General features: G+C 36.8%; 1 protein-coding gene across 1 annotated transcript; it reads left to right on the top strand.

The window, feature by feature from the left end:
- Positions 1-993: 993 nt before the first annotated feature.
- NXPH1 (neurexophilin 1) lies at positions 994-2,951 on the top strand (the record flags this gene model as incomplete). The annotated part of the gene is made up of 1 exon (XM_010152986.1): positions 994-2,951. A coding segment is annotated over one exon (768 nt), but the record flags the coding sequence as incomplete, so codon positions are not given.
- Between the last annotated feature and the right edge of the window lie 22,563 nt (positions 2,952-25,514).

The raw sequence follows: 25,514 nt of genomic DNA, 5'->3' as shown, positions 1-25,514 counted from the left end.
AGGAACCTGGTGCAAGATTTTATCTTTTTTTTTTTTAATGTGATTTTTATGGATTTTTTTATTACTGCTGTTTTATTACTAAGAATAAGTGATCCTAGTTTCTTGTAAATACACAAATGGCTTTCTATCTTACACATATCACTTTTGGTTTGGGGAAGAAGCTGTGAAAAAAGAATTGAAGTGAAGAAGGAGAAATGCATGTCATACTAGATACAGACAAGACAAATGAGTAGCTAATCTGTAAGCGATCATAAGAAAAGACTGTGACTCCTTGTGCATTAATTGATGTACAGAATGCAGTATGAGCAGCTGTCAACACAAAGCTCATTAAAATTTTCATTATTCTATTATTTTTATTGTAGTTGTGACGGAAGGTCCCAGTCAAGAACACAGACCAACATGTAACCATAAAAGGAGTAGGGAAATTATATTAGTATTATTAGAGTTAAAATAACATGGACTCAGAAGATGGTCAGGGTGGTACTGCCAACACAGCACCCTGTCAGTGGACTTCATAGGCAGCAGAACTAAATAAATGTGACTGTGATGGTGGAAGAGACAGTCACTTTTCAGTAAGAACATTCGAGCAAGAGTACTTCACACTGAGATGAGAAATGGCAAGTGAAAGCCACATAAAGACTGAAGGATGACATGGCTTTGTACCTTAGTTTTTGCAGTACTTCATTAGATAATTATCACCTACAGGCATTGTAACAGAGGTAGCTTTCAGGCTGAAGAATAAAGTGAATGTCTGGGAATAAATCTGGGTAAAAGGCCAGTGTAAAAGATTGGCAAAGGAGAATAAAGTAACAGCTACTTGGAAAGAAGAGGAAAACAGACATTTCTGTTTTCTTTTACTGAGTAAAGATTATAATTTGATTTCCCAAAAGAAATTTCCCTATGATTTTGACATTTGATCATTTTGGTCTCAGGTGGGAATGATGGGTTTTGAATTACACATCTCAATATACGCTTTTTTCTTCTTCCCTTCTTTTTCAGGTTACCTGTGCAAATTTAACAAATGGAGGAAAAACAGAACTTCTAAAATCAGGAAGCTCCAAATCCATACTAAAGCACATATGGACAGAAAGTAGCAAAGACTTGTCCATCAGCCGACTGCTGTCACAGACTTTTCATGGGAAGGAAAATGATACAGATTTGGACCTGCGATACGATGTCCCAGAAACTTATTCTGAGCAAGATCTCTGGGACTGGCTGAGGAACTCCACAGACCTGCAAGAGCCTCGGCCCAGAGCAAAGAGACGTCCCATTGTCAAGACTGGGAAATTTAAGAAAATGTTTGGCTGGGGAGATTTTCATTCCAACATCAAGACTGTGAAGCTAAATCTATTAATAACAGGGAAAATCGTTGACCATGGCAATGGGACGTTTAGTGTTTACTTCAGGCATAACTCCACTGGTCAAGGGAATGTATCTGTGAGCCTAGTGCCCCCTACAAAAATAGTGGAATTTGACTTGGCACAACAGACGGTGATTGATGCCAAAGATTCCAAGTCCTTTAACTGTCGAATTGAGTATGAAAAGGTTGACAAGGCTACCAAGAACACACTCTGCAACTATGACCCTTCAAAAACCTGTTATCAAGAGCAGACCCAGAGCCATGTGTCATGGCTCTGCTCCAAGCCCTTTAAAGTAATCTGTATTTACATTTCCTTTTATAGTACAGATTATAAACTAGTACAGAAGGTGTGTCCTGATTACAACTACCACAGTGACACACCCTACTTCCCATCAGGGTGAGGACCAACACATGTCTGAGACTGAAGCCTGGGGAATAAAAGAGGTCGTATGACAGGGCTGTAACCTCAAGGAGACAGGCCACATCAATTGCCTGGAATGTGTCTACCCGCTGCTGCTGATGTCAAATGGCTGCAAATATGTTAGCGGAAAACAATCTAATGTAATTTTTGCCCAGTCAGCTTCATGTATCAATCTAGTTGTAAATCACTATGGATCTGAAATAAAACCATACACATACACAGAGAGACACACTCTTTTCAGCTCACATCTATTGAGATTCCTCTTAAGAGAGCTTTCATTGTCTGATACCTAAGGTTTCAGGATAACCTATCATCAAGCAAAATGGATTAACTAGACAGAGAATGGTTTCTAACACAGACTGTTATGAAAATCTCTTTGAAAGTCCTTTGAGTACACGCCAATGAATAATCCCCACTCATGCATTCTACTGCTTGGAGTAGCTGTACTGGTAAATAATACTGTAGGAGTAAATACTTGTTAAAACGGGAAAAATGTGTGTCTAGAGTTCAGTATTCCTAATTATATGAACATGGCAAAGCATCATAACTTTTTTTCCAGCATACAGTAGGCACATTTGAGGTGGTGTTAGGTGGCTCTTTTTCTGTGGAGCGAGCCTGTTACTAGTAAAGATGGGCAAACATTTCGAATTTACATGTGGGCAGACATTCTGGTTTCATGTTTCTCTGACTCTTTAACCTCTGATTCTTTAAATCTGGTTGAGTTTAGGCCAGTTAAGCGACTTAAAAACTCACCAACTGATTTTTAAGAAGGAAAATGCCTGGCAGAGAACATGTAAGTTATAAGTGGCTGTCTTATCTTTATTACAAAATATTGTAACTAATTCAATATCCTAGTCTTCATTTGTATGAATGGTTTGTATTGTACATAATTTAACCAGTGTTATTTGAGCTGCTTATTAATATTAACTTGTAATTGTCTCTCTGCTTGTTATTGGTTAAAAACAATCAAGGAAATGAGGAATCCGTTTTATCAATGTACCTGTAAACTCCATTAAAAGACAGAGCTATGTACAAAGCATTTATTCAGCTAAAGTATTGTTGAAAGCTATACATATACAACATTACAGTCTGTCTGTATTTAGATATTTTATTTCCAGAGAAAAAAATGAAGTGTACATAAAAATAAAAAATCTTAAAGTTGAGTTTCAATATGTACTGTGTAGATAGTAGTTTAAATGGTTCTGACAAGCAGGTAACACTCCAAGTCTGACATGGTTTTCAAATCTGGTATTTCGATATGTACATATATATAAATATATTTATAAATCTTTCTGTGTGCATGCTTGTGAGTGTATATGTACCTGTGAATGAGTGTGTGTGCAAATATGTGTAGACATATATGTAGAATATATAAAAATTTTTTGGGCCCTATTCCTAGCGAGACGATCTCATTCTGAAGGGTCTTGCTAACTTGAGTGGAAGCCCCTACTCGGATATGAACCTACAGAAGCAGGGCTTAATTTAAAATGATTCATTATCGTTTAGAAGTGATGAAACATGGAGCCACTCTCTGTGTACACAGGCCTGCCTTTGCCTTAATTCTAGCCTCCTCTGAGGCACCGATCTCTCTTTATGGAATGAAGAGATCCCTTTTTATGGTGTGAAGGAATTTTATTCCTATAAACAAAAATCTCATAACTTTTTTTTTTTTTGTGTGTGCACAGTGGCATATTTTATCCCCTGCATCCAGATAACCAACAATTATAGTAAGTTCATGCCTAAAAAAAGGCTGCACAAAGAAGAACTCAGTATTTCATCTCATATCTTTCAGAATTATCATTGCTGGCAATACTGCCTTCTCCCTTCCTCACTCCTCCCTTCCAGGTTCTTGTGCTTTTGTGTCACAGCTGTGAATGAAGGTATGGGTCAGCTTCCAAATATGCACAACATCATGAACAGCTTCTCTGAAGTCCCAGTAAACACTCCACTAATGTTTCAAAAGTGAGAATTTTGAAACGATTTTGAGCTGTGGATGTCTCTCTGAAATGTGCAGAACCTAAATGAGAACGAAGCAAATGAAATGGATAACATTATTGAAAAGTAAACGTTTTCCCACTGGTGTAAGTAGGAGAGGATACTTCCATTTTACTGCTGATTTGGCTCCTTCAAACAGATGTACTTCTGGGAATTTCTTCATGATATATGACATTTCCCAGGACAACGTTGTGACCCTGGATCCTATGCTTGTTTGGAGAAAGAGATGGTCCAAGCCATACATTGTAGATTCTGATCTCTTTCACGAAAATGCTGAGATGATACATTTTCTTTTCTTTGATAGGAAATGTGATTATACTGGTAGTGTTTCCTCATTTATGCTCTACAGAAAGTAGCTGTTCTGACTATAAGCCATAAAGTAACTTGTGCTATGACCAAGAGTAAAATCTTGGGTCCATTAAATTAAATGGGAATTTTGTTCTTGAGTTTAATGCAAATTTCCATTTAATACTGTGTAGAATCCCAGTGTTAAATACGATTAACAAACTGTATTACAATTGAGCATTACACCCTTTGTGTTCTCATTTATATTTCTGAAAAATGGATATGAAATATTATTACTGGTACAGTTTCATTGTTTTCTTCCCTTTTTAAATCTCCCTTAGATATGTGAAATATATATGTTCTGTTAACATAAGTATATAGCAACTTTTCAGGTAACATCTGTTCAAAAAGGAATTATCTAACATGCAATGGTTTTGATCCTTCTAATTATGGCAGTAATTTATCTGCCTTTGTCACAGTCATATTATTTTTCAGTTGTAAGACTTTGAAGAACTTGCTATTCTTCATAAATGTTCTTGAGTTTGAACTTGGAATCTGAGTTCCAAGTTCTTGTCATCTGGTTATGAAACAGTGATCTAATATCAAAATATATATAATGTGTTGGGTGTTAGTTAATTTCTTTTAATTCAATCTCTTTGGGAAATATTTTGTGTTTGATATCTTGTTAAAGAATGTTTTTGGTTTTGCCATTTGAAAAAGGAATTTAATTACTATGAACGTGTTAATTCAGTTAAACAATGTATGTATGGGTATCTGGGTCTTGCATGTGAACAATGCCTTAAAGGAGTGCTAGACCAGGCAAATCTTACCTCACTATAACTTCCTAATTCTGGACCTAATAAAGATGCATGTCTCTAAAGATATTTTTAGGATTAAAAAAAGTTGAATTACTTATTTTTAAGAAATGAAGAACCCTTTTTTTTTTTTTTTGTTAAAAGATTTAAAGTTTGTTTTGTGTCTTATTTTCACTGCATACGGAAGCCACAGATCAGGATGTTTTAATGAAACCAATTATTCCTGTTGGCAAAATACATGGATCAAGCACTTGAGCAAAGATCAATATATTAATCTTGCCTTGGATGGCTCAGTGATAGAACTTAGGTGTCAACTTCAGTGCTTTTGAGAAAAGGAGTCTAGGGTATAGGAAACAGGTGGTTTTACATTGCAAACATCACTGATCAAAGTTCTAAAGAGTGGTGCAAAGCTGGAAGACTTTCATGCGTTAGTTTTATCAAAACATTTCAGCATGGGACAGAAAATATGATTTATTCCCTTATTATGAAGTCACTCTTCATAATAAACTGTGTGTCTAACATTGCCAGAGACCTCAAATTCCTGCATCAAGGATCTGTTGTGCTAGGAGCTGTATAATAGAGAAATGTGTATACAATACCTATTCAGAAACAGTTCTGATGCTAAGGCCTCCCAATTTTCAAAATAGTGTACTGCAGAGTTCTTGTAAATCAGATGTGTATAAATTTAAGGCATATTTTTTATGAAGTGATTTTTTAAAAATATGCACATTTCTCAAAAAAAGTACATTTTTCAATACTCATATTTATACATCAATAAACTACAAGCATTCCTGACCCTTTTCAAAACTTCTGATTCCACTGTGTCAGTCTGGAGTCCATGAGAAGTGAAGCAACTGATCAATTTTGCACATAAATTAAAAAATAGAAACCTTGAAAATAATTTATACTAAAGTCCTTTGATGAGTTACCCTGTAACCACTTGAATGTATGATCATGAATACTATTTTCAAAAACAATTTGACAGTGGAAGAACAGACTCTTGCTTAATAAAAGTCCAAAAAGAGTGGACAATATTTTACTGAAATTATGCTAAAATACACAAATTAATTAATCTATAGAACTTTGAGAAAATCAATACCTATGGATAAAGTTAGCACTTTTTCTCATTTTGAAAGTAGAATTCATTAACGTTAAACTGTCATTTGTAAAGATACAGTAAATTGCAGGACTGTGGTAATATTGTGTTTCCTTACATAGTACACACCTACTCATATGATCTAATACATGTAGCATGATCCCTCCAAAAGGGTTGATGCATCCTATGGGTAAAAATAAAATCTTTTAATTGTTTTCTATATTCCCTCTTAATTAGTTATAGTGCTATCATTACAGCATGCCACAAGGAGATTACTTTGTTTTGTACAGCAGTTTATTTTCTCATTGGAATATGTCTATGCAAATTTTATTCTGTTTGAAGGGTGCAGCTGGTGGATCTCTTCTTCAGCTTGGTCTGCTGTCCTGTGCATGGTGTGCATGATTTAAAATCCTTTATCTTAGTTTGCATTTGGGATAAAGAAACAAGTGTAGTTTTTTCATAGGTGCTTTAGATTGAAGCAAACCAATGACTCACTTGAACTTCAGTTTTCAGAGAGCTTTAGTCCCTTGTCAAAGATGGGATTTGAGGAGATTGAGCATGTGTGAATTTTTTTCCTAGTTCAAAGTGTTCCTCTGCAATGCAGCAAGTAGAGATATTGCTTTGAGGGAAGGCTGTAGTGGTCTGTGAAATGAACTGCCTGTTGCTACCAGGAAATTAGAGAGACGAAAAAAATTTTATAAAGTTGAAAAAGTTCCTACACATCCATGAAGATGCAGAAACTAGCCATTTCAAAAATTAAATCAGATACATTGTCCAGTATTTTATGGAAGCATTACTGAGTTCCTGGGAAAAGACCAGTGTGCTTACAGAACTGTTCATCATAGAAAATAAGTAAAACTGGAGTTGGCAGAGGCATAAATAATGTGAGACCTTCAATTCCTCATTTAGGTCACAGCGAATCTAAAATGAGATGCAAAAGCCTACTTAGAAACATGTAACCTGAGTCAAAATGAGGTCACTTATGGAGTGTGAATAAAAAGTCATATTAATTTTTACAGTATCTAATAGCTATTGATTTTAGATACCTGAAAAAAGATTTTTCCTCCTGTTGAGTTAAAAGCATCCCTCTCCTTTATTCATGGAAATCTTGCACATTTTCTCCTGATAGATCAATTTGCTAATTACACAAGTATTACCCCTACAGTTGCTTTTTGTTAACCACTGTAGTAGAACTGTGTTGTTTTTTTCAGAACAACTCCCATTTCCTCAGTCTCTATGACAGTTAAACACTACCAATTAATTCAATATTGTTGATGGAATCCCAAAGATAGACTCTCATCATCTGTCTTTAAAGAAATTAATCCATGTTCATATGGCCTCTCTCAATGCTCTCAGGTCTCAAACTGCAACAAATATATTTCTAATGAGCTGTCCACTATTACCTCTAATGGCAAGCCTTGATTCCAGCACTCTTTCTCATTCAACATTTGAGTTTTGAAGTAGGTGTCTTCAAATATCTTTGTAGCTACTTTCCTACACCACTATTTTCCACAGCTCTACCTCTTTAGGCCCATTTTTAATATACTTTTAACCTCACAGGTGTAAGAATCCCCTGTGAACTTCATTAGCAAATTGCTTAAACCTGCCTCTAGATCACTGTTATGATGTCATATATAAGAAGTATTTCATTATTTTTTCCCCACTGATTTCTGCTGTGTCTTCTTCACTGGTTGATGTGGGTTTTATTGCTCTACTTCTTGTTCAAAGTAATTTTGCCTGGTTTAGACCACATGCAAGTAGTGCTCCACAGTAATGTGTTTTACACATAGGAGCAGATGAGATACATAATTACCTATTTTATTAAATTAAACTAATGAGATGATTGCATTAACTCAATTAGAAATACTAAGTAACAAGTGGTAGTAGTACTTATAATTAATCCTTCAGTAAAGATTTAAGTATTCCATAAAAAAATAGGTAGGTACTTTATTCATGGGGCTGGGAACAGATGTAAAGAAAGTTGTTGCCTCTAAGTGTCTAAATATCACTAAAAGGAAACATGATTTGCTTGGAGGTGGAACAAATCAATAATAGAATTTCACACCATTGCTAATAAATACACTATTGCCATTAGTGTTTCCTGTTATTTCTTATATGTTTTTAGATGGCAGGCTAATATACAGCTGTAATTGACAGCATGTAGGCTTATTCTATTCCTGCCACTTCCACTTATTTTTTCCCAGATGTTATTAACATTATTTTTAAAAAGGTTTTACACTGTATTCCCTTTTACTTCTCTTATATGGCTTAAAACATCAGATGGCTAGTTGCCGAGAAAAGGCAATTCACTTTCTGTTATTTAATTACATTATTTGTTTTGTTAATAAATTTCTCCTTTCACATTTTGAATTTGCAAATTTCCAGAACTTTTAGTTTATCCGGTAGCTATACTTTAATTTACTCTCCACCCTTTCCCTAGCAGGTACTAATTTTTCACCTCCCAGTTTTAGATATTTTCCTTCTGTTGTCTTTGTGGAAAAGAAATGCAGCCAGCTCAAGAAATTAGTTTTCTAGGTTAGCCGGGTCCTAATATAAGATGTGTTGAACCAATTATGACATTCTGAAATGCAGTATAGAACCTGTTCAGTGATGTAAATGGATAACTAGGAGGCACACAGAACCCCAATTAAATAATGAGATACAAATGAATCATAAACCAACACATAAATATGACTATAATTTTACATATAATTGTAAACATAATTTTTATTTATTACTTTATTTCAATGGTAAGTATGGAACAATCTTTTTACATATAAAGAAGTTGAGGAAGTTAGATGAGACATTAAAAACTGGGTGGTAAATAGTCAGACGAAATTAGAGTCCAAATAACTTGAAATCATGCTTCAGTCAATAGATGTTGCTTCCCTGCAGTTGATTGCAAAGAATGTATTTGAGCCAAGTACAGGCCATTAGAAGGTCTACATTTTAGTGTGACTGCTAGAGATTTAAAGAGATAAAGAAAAGGGAGTTGTGAAGCACTCTAATTCTGAGCTCCTGCTCAGAAAAAGGTTGAAGAATGCTCAGACTATGCTTAAAGATATTTGTCTAAGCTATGAATTGTTTTTAGGACTCTCCAGTGTGCTTGATTCCTTGCTCTCTCAAGGTAATCTGGCCTAAAACTCAGCCAGCATTTCTCAAGCCATATATTCTTGTGTCATTTCCCCAAAGGAAGGTACTCCTTTTCTCTTTCTCTTTCTCTTTCTCTTTCTCTTTCTCTTTCTCTTTCTCTTTCTCTTTCTCTTTCTCTTTCTCTTTCTCTTTCTCTTTCTCTTTCTCTTTCTCTTTCTCTTTCTCTTTCTCTTTCTCTTTCTCTTTCTCTTTCTCTTTCTCTTTCTCTTTCTCTTTCTCTTTCTCTTTCTCTTTCTCTTTCTCTTTCTCTTTCTCTTTCTCTTTCTCTTTCTTTCTCTTTCTCTTTCTCTTTCTCTTTCTCTTTCTCTTTCTCTTTCTCTTTCTCTTTCTCTTTCTCTTTCTCTTTCTCTTTCTCTTTCTCTTTCTCTTTCTCTTTCTCTTTCTCTTTCTCTTTCTCTTATATATGTCTATATATACAGCATATATATATATACGGGTAACGTTGTATGTAATACCAGTGTCATAGTTATTTTTCATCCTTTTTCACTAACTATGCTGGCTATGCTGACTACAACTTGCTTATGTGGTAATGCTGTCTAACCTGTAATTCCACTTTTTTTATTTGTGCATTTGATTTTTTTTCTGCCTAAGGGAGTATTTATACTGGTAAACTGTAGCAAGATAAGGTACAAATTTACAGCACACTAGCTTCTCTATGCCAGCTTCCCCTGTGGATACTTGTAGCCTGCACTAATGCCGGTTCTGTGCAACATGTGGAGTAGATGACATCACACAGAGCTATACTTAATGCTTAGCAAGAGTGTCAGCATGAAAAGTTACTACACGGCAGCAAGTGTACTGTAAATTCATGCTTTAGTTTTCTGTACTAACCTGCTTGTCTAGACAAGGCCCAAGTGTAGTACTCTGCACTTGTATCTATTGGATTTCCTGTTATTGATTTCAGATTATTCTCCCCATTTATCAAGATGATTTTGGTATTCAATAATGTATCCCTCTCCTCCCCTTTTCCCTTTCAAAGTTACAACATCAGCTCTTCATAGTCTTTAATGATACTGTAAACCATTGCAAAATGGCACAGTTGGGGTCTTAACATTGCTAGAATAATCAAGATGGCATTTTTAACAGTAACAGTTTTTAGCCTACAATCACACAGGTTTAAAGAAATGGTTATTTTGGGACTAAACAGAAGATTCACCAGATTATTTGCCAGAACATATAACTTTCATGTGTTGAGGGAATGAGTTACTTCTATTATTTATCTGCTTGTGGGAGGAAGTAAGGTCATGAATGTTATATGTTAAGAAGATTTTTGTGTGTAAACTCAAGGCAGAAGAGTGTTCCTCTTGGAACTAGCACTAATTAATAAAGGCCTGATTTTTTCTCATATTAATGAGTGAAATAATTCTCCAGAGGAGAATATCTATTGTTTCTTTTGTATTCATGCTGACAGTTCCTAACAGCCCTTACTGCTGCTCTGTTCGTTTGTATTCCAGTTTGGGGAAATGGCTATTGTATAACTCTAAGACAAGTTCCTACATTTTAATGGCTACCACAGTCCTAAGTAAACCTATGCAAGGTTGCATTATATGTTACTATTACCTTTTTGTCAAAACAAGGATTTTAACCCTTATAAATATTATTTAATATTGATCATAATTAAATTTTCATAATTTACTTTTAAACTGAATTTGACTCTTCTTCATAAAATTCTAACTGAAAATATTTAGAAAACAAAACTCACCAACAGCTACTCATTACACCGTTTTACTATCAGCTATCAGCTCTGTGTTTATCTTTGGTTCTAATATGGTTATCATAACATGTGGAGTAGCTTCATGAGAAAAACAGTTCATGTCTATTTGGTTCCTTGCAGACAGAGACAGACTTTCCCAGTTCTCTGATTGGAAGGGATATGAGGAAGCCATATAGCTGCATTAACACACTCTCTTTGCTAATAAACCTCTGTGACAGGTTTAAATGTGAGAACATCATGAGGTGATAAAAGTGCTCATCTCTGAGGCTGGAGGGAGGTAAGTTCACAGAACAGATGAAGTCAGTTCAAGCCTGGCTGTAAAAAAATACATGAACAAATTTGTGGAGCCTGGACTGGAACCGAGGAAGTGATTTAATTTAACATCAGTCTCATTTCTGCAGATTGCTGGTGAAGTAAATTCTTTGTTTCTTCTTCTCCTGGCCTGTTGTCTCCAATCACTCAGTCTTATCTTTTTCTCTGAATCAGATCTCATGACATTTGAGGTACACGTTGAATCAGCCTTCAAACCTTTCTTGCCTTCAAAAAACCAAACAAAGATTTCCTCTTTAAAATACACAGCATTTATCCTCACCATTCCTAGGAGAACTACCTGGTTACAACACTTGCTGTAAAATGTGAATTCAGTTCTCTATTCTGCCAACTTCCCCACTGTAGCTGCTGTTTTCTAGGGTTATGATTCCTATCTTTTTCTATTCTATGTGCTCTGAAAAAACCTACAAAACTGAACTCCTCCATGAGTTCAAGAACAGAAATGTCTCAGTCTTAGGCATAAGTTAGGTCTTCAAATTTGCATTGTGATCACTAGATCACAGAGTAGGAGTAGAAGCTTTCAAGTGTCCTGAGTTTTATTGTTAAAAACTTAAAAGTACAGATTTTATATTCTCTTCTGACAGACAACATCTGAGCAAGGTCAATTTTGGCCTGAAGTCTTTTGTAGAAGGGGGTCTGGCCATTCAAATGGATTGTATGGCCAGTCATCAACTAAGCAAGAATTCTGTGAAATTTTGGGTTCAGTGCCACAAAGGACAAGCTGGATGGGCTTCAAGTTGCATTTACTCTTCTGTGAACCTAACTCCTACAGCTTAATTAAACAGAGGAATAACCATTTACATTGCAATGGAGAGCAGTGTATCTCTATTTACTTAGTCACTGATTAATCAATATACTCAGAGTTTATTTGCAGTGTTGCTTACTATTAGAACTAAAATACCAATTATTTTCAGTTGCCTCACAGCCTGACCAGCATAAATTGGCTCATTTCCCACAGACATTCTGTCAGAGGTGGGTTCTTCCACTCTTCAATTATTTATATTTCTGTTGTTATTGATCTTGTTAACCACCAGCCTAAGTAAGGGACAGTGTGGAACCTTGTCTTTCCAAGGACTATGCCACTGGGAAGAGACAACTGCTGAGCATGTCTTCTGTGTGGCACTGCATCAGCTCTTGCACCTATATAGTCTCTTCTCACTGATGCTGCTTCCTGCTCTTCCAGGGGGAAAAAAAAAAAAGTCTGCCTCCTCATATTGCCCATGAAGAATGACCATTCTGCTGAGAGACGACAACATTTTTTTATCTACAATTGCAGGTCATTGTTTTGAAGTTTCTGAAAAGAGCTATTGAAGAGCATCATTATTGCCAATATTTCTTTGTAAGTTTGAATTATCAAATGCCCTTAGTGTATCAAAGAAATCATGTACAGACATTCTGAATCACAAAGAGTAGTTTGGAAAGTCTGTGGACTGAAAATAAATTGCTGGTTATAAGAGATTTGACTGTACACTCTGTCTGTCTGCCAATCATTTGAAGTAACCTAATTAGGCATTGTCTGCAAATGGGTACGGTGTGTTTGATTTAGGAGTTGATATTTTCTTTTGTGTGTATTTTCAGCTATTGAGTGAGATATTATGCTCTAGCATTTCACTCTTCAGGCAAGTCACATTGCATCATTTTCACAGAGGTCATAATTACAAGGTCAAATTTACACTGTGAGTGACTGAAGTCATCTCAGTATTCACACTGGGTCAGTTTTTGGTCTGTTTTTCCTGCCATTGTTTAAATAAAAACACTGACATGATTTGAAGTATTCAAGTTCTGGAGCAGTCTCAAATGCATATCTGACTGTTCATATAATGCCTAACTTCAAGCTCACTGAAATCTGATGAGACTCCCACTGGAGTCTCTGGATTTTCTGTCAGGATTTTAGTGAACGCTACCACAACCCAAAGACTTCACAGGCTACATAAAAGTATGACTCTCATTACATTCCTGAATCTTCTCAATGAGATGAATAAGGTAGCTGAATCAGTGTATTCTTTCCCTGTTTATGAGAGGCAAGATCTAGTCTTTGGATATATTACTTCTTGGCCTCTTCCTCATCTTCAAACCTGAACAACTTTTCATCCCATTTCTAGGGAACATAGTGTGGTCTTTATACTACAACAATAACAGTCCAACAAAAAGTTCGGTGTCCCTTCAGATCATTGCAAAAAGAGGAGTTGAACTATTGCTTTTTGACACTTGTCATACGGTTATTTGTTTATGGCTCAGTATTTGTTACTCACTATTTATATAATGTGATCTGTGATTTTGGTCATTGTGCAGCCACAAACACAGAAAGTCTCTGTCCCAAAATATAGCTAAACTGAGGTGGGAGCTTGAAAGTGTGTATTATGTGTGATTAAAAGGAAAGTTAGGGAAGAAGAAGAGGGAAAAGAGGTATGGAGATACTGCCCAATATGTCAAAACTATCTAAATGATGCTGCACTCCACTGCTAAGATAAAATATGCATGTCATAGGTACGCTCTGAACTTTTCTCATAAAACATCTGATACTTTGTAGGCTTGTAAAATGAAAGCCTCAAGACAAGCATAGGTGTATACAGTAAAACAACATTCAGGAGAAGAGCAACAGGTGAATTGTGAAAAAGAAATCCAGCATGAGAGCAAAAGAGAAAAATAGATAATAAAACCTGTCATCCTATTTCAATAGCTATGGGGGGTACGTGTGTGTTCTGTACTCTGCTCCGTTATATAGTTTAGACAGACCCTTGGTTTTAAGCCTTTTTGCTTCCACATCTATTTTCTGTACCCCTTCAAGTGACAGGTCTCCCTGTCCTAAGAGGTAGACATATCTAAGTGTGTCACTTTTTGGTTTTATTATTATTTTTTTAAACTTAATTATTTAATGGACTTATCCTGACTAGAAGCTGAACTTACTTTTTTGCAGTAACAGACCCCGCAGAACACTACTGCCCATATTCCTCGTTCAGCCTGATTCTTTCTACCACAGTGTATGTATCTCAGTCTTCTGAAATCCTCTTCTGAGATGATTAACCATGTCTTTTCATCTAGCATACATGGGGCTTCTTGCCACCAAAGAACCCTAAAGGCCACCTCAAGGTTAGATATTTGCTCTGTTGGGCACAACAGTACCTGAGGAATTGTCTAAATGGGCAGGGGCTGCTACTTGTGTGAGATCCTTCCCAGTGCTCTGAGCTGGTCGGATTGGATCATACCAATAATCCACCTGAAAAGCAAGGATTGGTAACAGGGACAAAGTCACATACTGATATATCTAAATGGGTTTAGAGTCTCAGCTAGCTTTGATGACTCTGGGTTGGAGCATGTGTGGATCTGGGGCATAACAGTCATTGCCTGCCCATGGAGACTGGCCATAAATCTTAAAAAGTTGGCTCTGAGGATCCATGTAGTTAAAGAACAGATCTTTCAGCATTATCTTCTGGACCACCTTCTGTCAACTTTCAGCAATGTGCTATTACCCAGGTGAGATATTAAATAGTTTCATTGCCTTAAATTCCATGGGGTTGCATTTACCCTCTAGATAGTAAAAAATGCTCTACTACATGAAAGGACTCATGGAATTCTTTTTCAGATCACACTTCTGCTACCAGACCTGCTCTCTTTATTGACAGACAGAAGCTGCATGAATTGATAAGCAACTTTTGTATCTATGAATTGCTGGATATTGCGTTTCTCTGACTACTTGTGTTATACGTGGGTAATTTGGCCCATATCATGTAGCTTTCACAGTAAACTGCTCACTCATAGTTTTGCTATTTTTTTTTTCAGAGCAATGTAATTTTCTTTTCTGAATTCATTCTACTTACACTAAACTTGCTGTCTATTATCCATTGCAGTCCTTGTGATTATCTGAATTTTAGTACATTTTGTGGCAGAAACCATTACAAAGCCTGAAAACATTTCCATGAGTTATGTATATCCAGACAACTTCAAGTGATTTTCTTCTAATGCAAGTCTGCTCTTTCACAGCCCTAAAGAATGTTTGATATGCTTTTGACAACATACTAATTTTAATGTCTAGTAGGAGAGCTGCTGTGATTGAGCACACTGTCAGTTTTGTAAAAACGTTCAGTACAGCCCACATTTGGATCTGTATTTTTGATGCAGAGTCTAAATACTCCATTTCCATCGAAAATCATCTTTAGAAAACATATTTCAGTTCATTTCACACTATGTTAATTGTGTAACACACTGTAACCATTACCTTTTACCAGCCACAGTTGCTCATCTAATGGGAAATGATGACTTTAGCAAAGAATTATTAGATCTGTTTGATCTGAGAATGTATATGTGGACAATAGGGGCTGCTGGCTGGAACATGCACTATTTTCTCCCCCTGTGAGTAAATAATTGGGTTACAAGTCTCATTTTAAGAAGAAAAATTGCCAGTAAGCCTTATGTTCTGTAACTAACCATGCTGAGTTGCAAATTTTATTTAATATTTCTAAATAAATAAGGGGCTTTTAGTGTTACCTCAAGGCTAGTTTAAAATACATCAGATTTTCTAAATGGAAAGCAGGTAAGCTAAATTGTTTTTATTGTAGGTTAGAAAAATTTTGGACTATTTTGTCATTAAATACTGCTACAACTTTAAAATTTGATACTAGGGGTCAACAACTCAGAGCTTTACTACAAACAGGAGGAACACATGCAAGTATCAGAAAGTAATGTCCAACACCATCTAATGAGAAAACAGTGTTTTTTTCAACAGTGTTGCTTTAAATAAGATGTTTCTGGATTTGTTGCTTGGAGGAGTGAGATACTCCAGAGTTTTGCTGTGAAACAGATGTCTCATGGGAACATAAGCCCCGACTATACCATATTTAACTTCGCCATTCCCATCTACTCTTTATTGGTGGGGTAGTAATTATTTTTGTTCTAGAAATTGAGAAATAGAAGTGAAATGCCACTCTTAAAAGACTTGGCAACCTGGAGTCCAATTTTCATAAGTCACTGAGAGACACAGGAGTTTTGGGATATCTGCCCTGCAGAACTGTAAGCAGAAAAGACAGCGCTCTCTCCTAATTGAAGTTTCTCCCATTCAGCACCTGTGCCAGTCTCAACAGGGTTCTTAGTCCAACCAACCATCCTATTCTGAGAGGATAAATATGCTTATTGGAGTGGACCTGAACTGATGTGACTACTTGAACTCAGGACTTAAGATAGTATCTGTGCAAAACATCCCATCACAAGCTGTAGCCCTAAGTCTCCTTGACAGTCATTTGCTAGGACTCTCAAAATAATTCAGACTCCCAAAACAACAGATTGGTGCTTAGATTCATTGTATTGGCACTGCTTCTGTTTTCACAGCTATAACTACAGCCTAGCCTCCCAGGTGTCCAATTCAGTTATGTGTATAGTCTCTTACAACTGGCGGCTTCAAAGCAACCATACTGATTAGCTGCTCAGAGCACTAGCTCCAACCTTGAGGCCTTGAAGATGCACTATTAACAGAACTGGGGAACATGTAGTTTGTGAATGATACATAATTCATATAAAGTGCCTAACACTTTCTATCTTGTAAACTCTGAAGAAGGGCCAGATTAAAATCCCTAACAGCTGGAACATCTGCATAACCAACAGCCAAGTGGCACCAGCTGTGTGTGAAAGAGGTGACATAAATACGAAGAGATACTGAGAAGTCTAATTTAATGTAGATTCAGAGTGGGATAAGTTATCTGTCTTGGTGCTATCAAGTCCATCTCCTTATTCCTTCCATTACCTGCTCCCACTCCTCCCTTGACCTCTATTTTTGGATCCTGGATGACTACATAGCAGCTTAGTCAAATCTACTTAGGACCACTGCAGTCCTGTTTGATTAGCGAAAACCCTCTAAATCCTTCTAAAAATGGGGCCCAAAGACTTGTATAAAAGACTGTGTGCCACAGATAAACATGGCCACTTAGGTGACCCTGTGGCTGTCATTTGGAATAAGTGTGAGGCTGCCTGTGACCTTCAGTGCTTTCAAGTCAGCACAGCTCATGGAAGTGGTGCTCAGCAGATGCAGACCTTGTAGCGCCATGAAATCCCAAGAGGCCAAGTTGCACGCTGAGGTGGGATGTAGCTGAACTCAATCATTAAAGGCCCACCAAAGGATAATACATCTTAACTGTGAGCCCAGTTTCTTGTGACTCCCATTTTGTCCATCCTCCCACACCCTGCTTTCACAACCCTGTATTTGCCAAAACTGGTCTTGAAAGCCCTTATATACTTCAGGTAGTTTCCAAAATGAGTGAGAGATACCTGAGTCACAGAATCAGAATCACTGAATGGTTGAGGTTGAAGGGACCTCTGGAAGTCATCTTGTGCAATACTGATCAAGTAGGTTCACCTAGAGCAGATTGTCCAAGACCAGGTCCAAATGGCTTTTGAGTATCTCCAAGGATGTGGAGTACACTGCCTCACTGGAAAACTTGTGCTAGTTCCCCATCACACTCACAAAGTTTCCTGATGTTCAGATGGAACCTTCTGCCTTTCAGTTTTTGCCCATTGCCTCTTGTTCTGTCCCTGAGCACTGCTAAAATAAGCATGGTTCCAATTTCCCTGCAGTCTCCCTTCAGATATTTATGCATTTTGATGAGATTCCTCCTGAGCCTTCTTCAGGCTCAATAGTGTCAGCTCTACTTATATGATGGATGGTCCAGTCCCTTAATCATCTTTGTGGTCATTCAGTAGACTGTGTCTAGCATGTCCATATGTCTCTTGTACTGGGGAACCCAGAACTGGACCTAGTACTCCAGGTGTGGTCTCGCCATTGCTGAACAGAGGGTAAGGATCACATCCCTTGACCTGCTGGCAACACTGCTGCTAATGAAGCCCAGGGCACAGCTTTATTTGCTACAAGGTCAAAGTCACTTACATTCTTACAGAAGTATAACTAAAAATACACAGAATGCTATGTTTTTTTTCACTCCTTCCCTAATCTTCCAAACCCAAATAATTACTTTTGTGCATAATTTTATTTTTTAATTTCAAACTAGTTGAACTAAATTTGCACTCGGTGAAAAACAAGCAGAAATCAAAAGTTGTGTTGAACCTCTGATGGTACTACACTCTGGTGCACCTTTGCATGTCAGGGTGGTTCCATTTACTTCAGTGGGATGAGTCTTGTATTGATAAGGCTTCCAAAATACAAGAAATGACCCCATCCACTCTGAGCCCTCTCTATCTAGACCTATGTGCAAATAATGACTCGCAATGCATTTTGAAAGTTGCTAAATGATTATCTGAATCCTATTTAAACCCCAATATGCTAGTGTTTGCAGCAGGCTTGGACTAATTTCAACAGACTTGAAATGTCTACATCTGTTCAATAGCAAACACTTTGGATTTTCATTGTCCAAACATGTATGCAAAATAAAATCTTGATAGAAATATAATCTATGACTCTCAACAGTTTACTTACAAAAGTCTCAAGTTCAATGTCTAAAATCATGCGTTCTAGTATGAGGTCAGATTTTTTTTTTTTTTAGTAAGGCAAGGGTCTCACACCCACCTTGTAACCAGTGTTGGAGGTTACTGATATTAACCATTCATGAAATACTGTACAAAAAGAAAGTACCTGACATTTTCTTATTTAGTGAAGACGACATTTAGTGGAGTCCAGCTAACTTACTGTTCTCTTCCAAGGCTACTGTTCTATCCTTTGAATATAAAGACAATATAAAGACAATCTGAATCCAGTAAGATATTGTATTTTGCTCTGATATTGTTATTATTTTGATTTCTCTCTCCTTCTCTGCATTGGCTTTGAGATTCACTGCTTCTTAAAGTATGCTATCAGAAATGTCATTGCATTGCTAGGCTGCTTAATGGAAATATATTTTTTTGCTTTGATTTTTCTTCATGTACACTTGTTTATTTAGCTTATATGACGGAACACCGATAAATTGGAATTTGTTCATATTCCGTATCACATTGGTTTGAATTATGATGCTCAAACCTCCCAGTAAGTGAAAACAAAACTGGAAGATTACATCTTTGATAAGATTACAATCCCCTCTTGGAAGTAATATTAAAATTGACTCTCTGAATATAATCAAGAATTTGTCCGGTTATCTTTAATTGATCTCCCTAGAAAGATAGTACAAACTGCAAATGAAATTGCAGTACATTACAAATCAAAGCAATAATATAAAAATCAGTGAGTAAAACAAAAAGCAATTTGTGCCTAACTTGGACCTTAAAAGTTATAACTTGTCTCTAACTGACAGGAGAGGTCATCTCCTGTTTATGGAAACAGTAAATAAAGTGAGACATCTAGGACAAAACAAAATGACATACTGAATTTTTTAAAGATGTTGAAAAATGTTTTCCATCTTTGTGGATGTGATTAAGCTGAATAAACTATGAAGAAAATTTGGAACATAAGTAACAATTCGATAAATATTTTCTAAGGCCTTACCAATCAAAGTAGATTGAAGATATTTAAATTTAATTGCTGTTTTTATTTGCAATCAGTCCAGTGCCCTAATTTTAGCTTCCTGCTCCATATTCTACAAGGCAGTAGGCTGGAGCCCCAGGCTCAAGCTGTTTAAAAAGTTTGAAATTTGTTACACTAATGGCTTATAGGTAGTTGTTTGGAAAGTCCCTCAAGGTCTCTTCTTTTGTGAGGTATGTACACAGTCCTGTAATCTTTACAGTTATCATTACCTTTCTGGATGTGGTTCAATATACACAGGATCTTGTTGATCCCAGCGTGTGCTGGTGGTCTTGCACAGATTTGGGCAACTAATGGTGTTCTCAGTTCATCATTTCTTATGAGATTCTGTCAGGAGAATTTTGAGACAAATAGAAATCTACTTGAGCTGATCAGATTCCTTTCCAAATATTTTCAGATTCTAATCTACAATGACTATTCAGCAAATGTAGTTATTAGTTTCTGATTCACTAACAGACAAGCTAACACTAATTATCTAAATGAATTCATAGTTCTTTCAAATATTATTTGAAACAAATTGCTTGATGTGCAAAACAATTTTCTCTCTGTACAAAATACACAAACAATCTCTGTGTTGAAGAAGTCAGGATCAAAACTATGATGGATCGCAATGACTGCAATAAACAACAAGGCAGGGAGAAGGGAAAATTGAAAGGTTAGGGGTGAAAAAGTTTAATAATTTTACAGTTTGTCCTCTCCCCCCCTAGCTTGATACTTACAAATCATGTAGAACTTTTGCCTTGCTTTATGTGCCTGGCTAGAAGGTTCATTTCATGTCAGTATATGAACAAGCTGATGCAGATAGAAGTGTTATAAGCCCAACCATAGGTTCTGGATCTCAGCTATCAGAAAACAAAAACTTTGGCCAAAAAAACCCCAAAAAACCCAAAACACCCAAACCAAACCAACCAACCAACCAACCAAACCCCAACGTGAACAAGCCCTTCATGGAAGGTGTCATTACAACAGAACACTAACAGAGCTGTATGGTTTCTATACCAGTGCTAGCCTGTTGAGTATGCAATGCAGATCACAGAAGAGATCAGGACAGGGACTGTATTTCACTGCACCTCTAGGTTATCTGAGTGGTAAGAAGTTATGCAAGAGAAACAGGAGACACAAAGGTTTAGTCAACACTTAGGACTGATTTCAGGTTTGAATTCAATACATGGCTATACCTAAGGGTGCAATTGTACTTCAGATGGAGATTTTACTGTGTCTGCCAGTCATTGGGTCATTCTTCTTAGTCTTTGGGGGTATATTTGGATGGATACAGAGGGTCTTCCTTTTAGTTGTGTTAGTTCACTTTATTTTAGTTAATGTCATCGCAGAGCCAGGCTAACACATCTGAAGTCATGTTAATTGACCATGTTGTCATGTCCCTGACCCTGATGTTTTCTCCTGAGGCTAACTGAGCCTGAAATGCAGTAGCCTATTTTATCAAGGGCTTTTTAATTGGCTTGAAGTCTCCTGAGCAAGCACTACTGAGAGTTTCACTTAAAGCCTGAACAGAGGGCATAAATAACGAGTGCAGAACTTTTGCAAACCTTTTGGTACTGGATGAATTTTCCCTTACAGAATCCTCTTCTCAGCTAAAAAGTTAAACATAAAAATGAGTCTTCTGCTGATTAATTGTATTTTAGAATAGCGAATAAGATGTAAATTGGTTTCAAAAATTAGGCTTCTGAAGGGAAAGTTTGATTAAATCCCTAGAAACAATAAATCAGCTATAAAAATAAGCAAAGACAGATTTTTTTTTTCCCCCTTATGGATGCCCTCTTGTGTGGGAAGTAACACAGATATAATATTGGCATAAGACAGAGAAATAGCATTTACAAACATACAGCAGTACTTTCTGAATGTATATTAAAATAAATCATGTGTCTTCACCAATTTCCCTGTTAACCATTCAAAATTAAACCTGCATTTTCTGCCAGAACACTAAAATCTAGAATCACCTGTGAATTATTCCCACACATTTTATTAAAAACAGAATAGCCTTCTGCACTGATGACAAAGGTGACAAATATGGATACGGTAACTTATAAAAAGCATAAGAAATGTATATTGTATTTTTGTTTCCTTCAAATTACTTTTTATTCCCAGTGTATATTAGGATGTTAACTGTTCTTTACCTGCACTGAAAGTATACAGAATGTTGGGTGAAATAGAGAGGATAGTTTATTTCAGGTATCAGGTTCAGATTCTTTCTTCTGTGCTGGAACATGATGAGTACAACATGGTCTAGGTCAAGAACAGAAATCTCAGGTACTCCTTTAGCATAGATTTTAGATGATAATTGATTATTTGTAAAATAATTGATAGAGTCTGGAAAAATGCTGGTAAACCCATAATAATAATTTCTAGATGGGGAATGATTTAAGACATATGAATCACATTAAACTTTCTATCACATGATGCAGCCAAGATATATCTAAATAGATGTATTTAAGTAGGTATATTTTTTCATGCTTCTTGGTATTTGAGGCAAATTTTTTTTGTTTGTAAAAAAAAAAATTCTGTGGATTTTTTTTTTTTTCCTGACTAGAATCTTGCCTATACTTGCAAAAGTGCTATTATTCTAGTCAAACATATTTGTATGTAAGTAATTTGGAATTTTCTGGGAAAAAATCTTTCTGTCATCTTTATGTCAAAGGTATTTGTATTATCCATAGCTTGGTCTGTCACATCAGCTGAAAATAGTAAGGGCACTGTAAAAAGTGATCTCACCAAAACTGACAGGCTCAATGAAATTAATTTACATAAGTGGAATTGAGGGAATATTTTTGTCTACTAAAAAATGGAGAACAAAGATCTAGAGTGGACTGGAAACAAGGACAGAGTAGAGATAAAAGAATGAGATCATTAGGTCAAGTCCTTCAATCAGCTAGTCTATTTTTCAGACCCGGGCTAACTTACTGACAAAAGTACATTATTACTCTTCAATCACACCTCAAGTCTGCAAGCCTCTTGATGTCTAGAAACTTTGAATTGTTTTGCATGATTTATGCAGTCACATTTCAGCTTAAGAACTTTAGTCTGCTCAGCAGCCATTAGCTTAGAGAAGAAGTAGATGCTAGGGTTAAAGCCAGACTAACATCATCCTATTTTTCACAAAGATTTTTATTTAAATTTCTGAAGTGTAATATCTTTGTAGAAGAGGTAATATTAAAAATGCTATGTGAAAAAATTATGTAGACAGAACCAAATCTGCATAACTAAATTGAATTAATTAGAAAAAGCATTTCTACCCTACAGTAGGATTTAATATTACTTTGAGGATATGTAATCTCTGAGAGATAATGGTTTTGAAAATAGGAAGATTATTTTCTAATTTGAATGTGTAAAGATTTCAGAAATACCTCTTGCCACCCTCACAAGATGACAGTCATCTAAATGTGTATATGTCTGCACTTGTGTGGGGTAGAATGAGACAACAAGGTCCATCTGCAGATTCATTGTTCACTCCTATTAGTCAACTCATTTGACAAACACAATGTGGATCATTTGTGTCGGGCAGCTCTTATGCAGAAAAGACCACAGCAATAATATAAGATGTTAAAATGCTAAAAGGTCACCCTCCCAGAAGGGTTTTGCCAATTAGGAGAGGATTAGGAAGCCGGTGTTAAACCAGGTAACTCAGTATGGTTCAGGATCAGAAATGGGAAAGAATGGTGAGAGGAGGAACAAGAAAAGAAAAGCAAAAATATAAGAGGACTTTGAGAGAAAAAATGTCTAAAAAGCTTTCAGCACTGGTCTAGCTGGTTGTATGAACTGAAGTGTGGAAACTGGTTCTAAAGGTCTTGATTGTTGGGTGGCTGCACTTTGTGCACGTGTAGTATGGGGATTGAACTGCTATAAATGAAAAGCTATGCAAAGACATTGAAAAGAGGAGCTCATAACAACAGTATGATGTTGCCCCTCTATCAAATGATCTTTCATAGACTAGTACTGATATTCTTGTATCCAAATGCTTCAGTCTGTCATGTGGTTATTTATCAAATATTGGGAGATAGGGAAATAACAAAATTAACACCTCAGGAAGGATATTGACCACTTGGAGTGAGTCCAGAGGAGGGCCACGAAGATGATCAGAGGGCTGGAGCACCTCTCCTATGACGAAAGGCTGCAAGAATTGGGCTTGTTCAGCCTGGAGAAGAGGAGGCTCCTAGGAGACCTCATTGCAGCTTTCCAGTACCTGAAGGGGGCCTACAAGGGTGCTGGGAGAGGACTTTTTACAAGAGCCTGTAGTGATAGGACAAGGGGTAATGGGTACAAATTGAAAACAAGGAGGTTTAGATTAGATGTCAGGAAGAAATTCTTCACAGAGAGGGTCGTGAGGCACTGGAACAGGTTGCCCAGAGATGTTGTGGATGACCCATCCCTGGATGTCTTCAAGGCCAGGCTGGATGTGGCTTTGAGCAACCTGGTCTAGTGGAAGGTGTCCCTGCCCATGGCAGGGGGGTTGGAACTAAATGATCTTTAACGTCCCTTCCAACCCTAACCATTCTATGATTCTATGATTCTATGAAAAAGGAAAAGCTAATTGGTATGTCTAAGGACTTAAAGACAGTCAGTGGCTGAACTAGGAATTGACTTCTAAGTATCCTGATTGCTTCTCCAGACATGTATCATTCTATTTTTCTGGATTTTCTGTCTTGTATCTTATGAGAGTGACATAGACATTTCAGAAATCTGCCTTTATGTCGGCTTTAGGTGGAAGATGATAACCTTGTCCAGACAATAAAATTATCGCTACTGAATTTCAGACAGATTTATAATAAATACTTTTTACTGTGTGGTGGTATTTCAGTACCACAGCAAAAAATTCTCATAGATGAATATGAATAAAGATTGAGATTAAATGCATGTAATTAGACCTCTCAGTATACAGTCAATATAACCTGAGATTTAGACACTCATGAAAAGAATAGCAATTTGGAATCCATTTCCTCATTTATATGTAATTAGAAGAATTTCCCTGAAGCTGTTAGAAGCTAGACAGACCATAGTGATGCAGACAAGTGAGTTGCATCATGTTACATAACAGAGTAAGATCAAGACCTGGGTAAAACTCAGGCCCCTCTCAAGACTCTAAGCACAGAGACCATGCTACTTTCTTAATCAGTCTTGAGAGTGAATACAATAGCTACCTGCTCTTCTCCAGGCTGAACACTGCCAACTCTCTCAGCTGGTCTTCATAGGAGAGGTGATCCAGCTCTCCAATCATCTTCTTGGCCCTCATCTGGACTCGCTCCAACATGTCCATGTCCTTCTTATGTTGGGGACCCCAGAGCTGAGGAGTTCCCAAATTTTCTGACCGTGCACTCAATCCCACTGTCCATGTCACCAACAAAGATGCTGAACAGCATTGGTCACAATAATGACTCTTGAGGAATGCCAGTAGCCATTGGTCTCCAGCTGGACTTTGACCACGACTCTTTGAATGCAACCATCCAGCTAATTCCTTATCTACCTAGTGGTCCACACATCAAATCCATGCCTCTCCAATTTGGAGACAAGGTTGTTGTGTGGGACAGTGTGAAATGCTTTTGCACAAGTCCAGGTATATGACTTCAGTTGTTCTTTTTTCCACCAATGCTGTAGCCCTGTTGTAGAAAACCACCAAATTTGTCAGACATGATTTTCCCTTAGTCAATTCATGCTGATGTCCCTGGTTAGATTTAGTCCTGTCAGGGCTTTAGCTTTCCTAACATGATCCTTGTCTGCTCAGACTATTTCTCTGTATTTCTCCCAATCTACCTGTCTTTGCTTTCACTCCCTATAAGCTTCCTTTTTGTGTTTGAGTTTGTCCAGGACCTCCTTGTTCATCCATGCATCCCTGTGTTTTTGCCTGGCTTACACTTTGTTGGGATGTATTGTTGCTGGGGTT

The sequence above is a fragment of the Eurypyga helias genome, unplaced genomic scaffold, assembly GCF_000690775.1.
Source record: "Eurypyga helias isolate BGI_N326 unplaced genomic scaffold, ASM69077v1 scaffold3496, whole genome shotgun sequence".
Lineage (NCBI taxonomy): Eukaryota > Metazoa > Chordata > Aves > Eurypygiformes > Eurypygidae > Eurypyga > Eurypyga helias.
The sequence above is the reverse complement of the archived record's forward strand: the minus strand, read 5'-3'. Positions and strand labels throughout refer to the sequence as shown.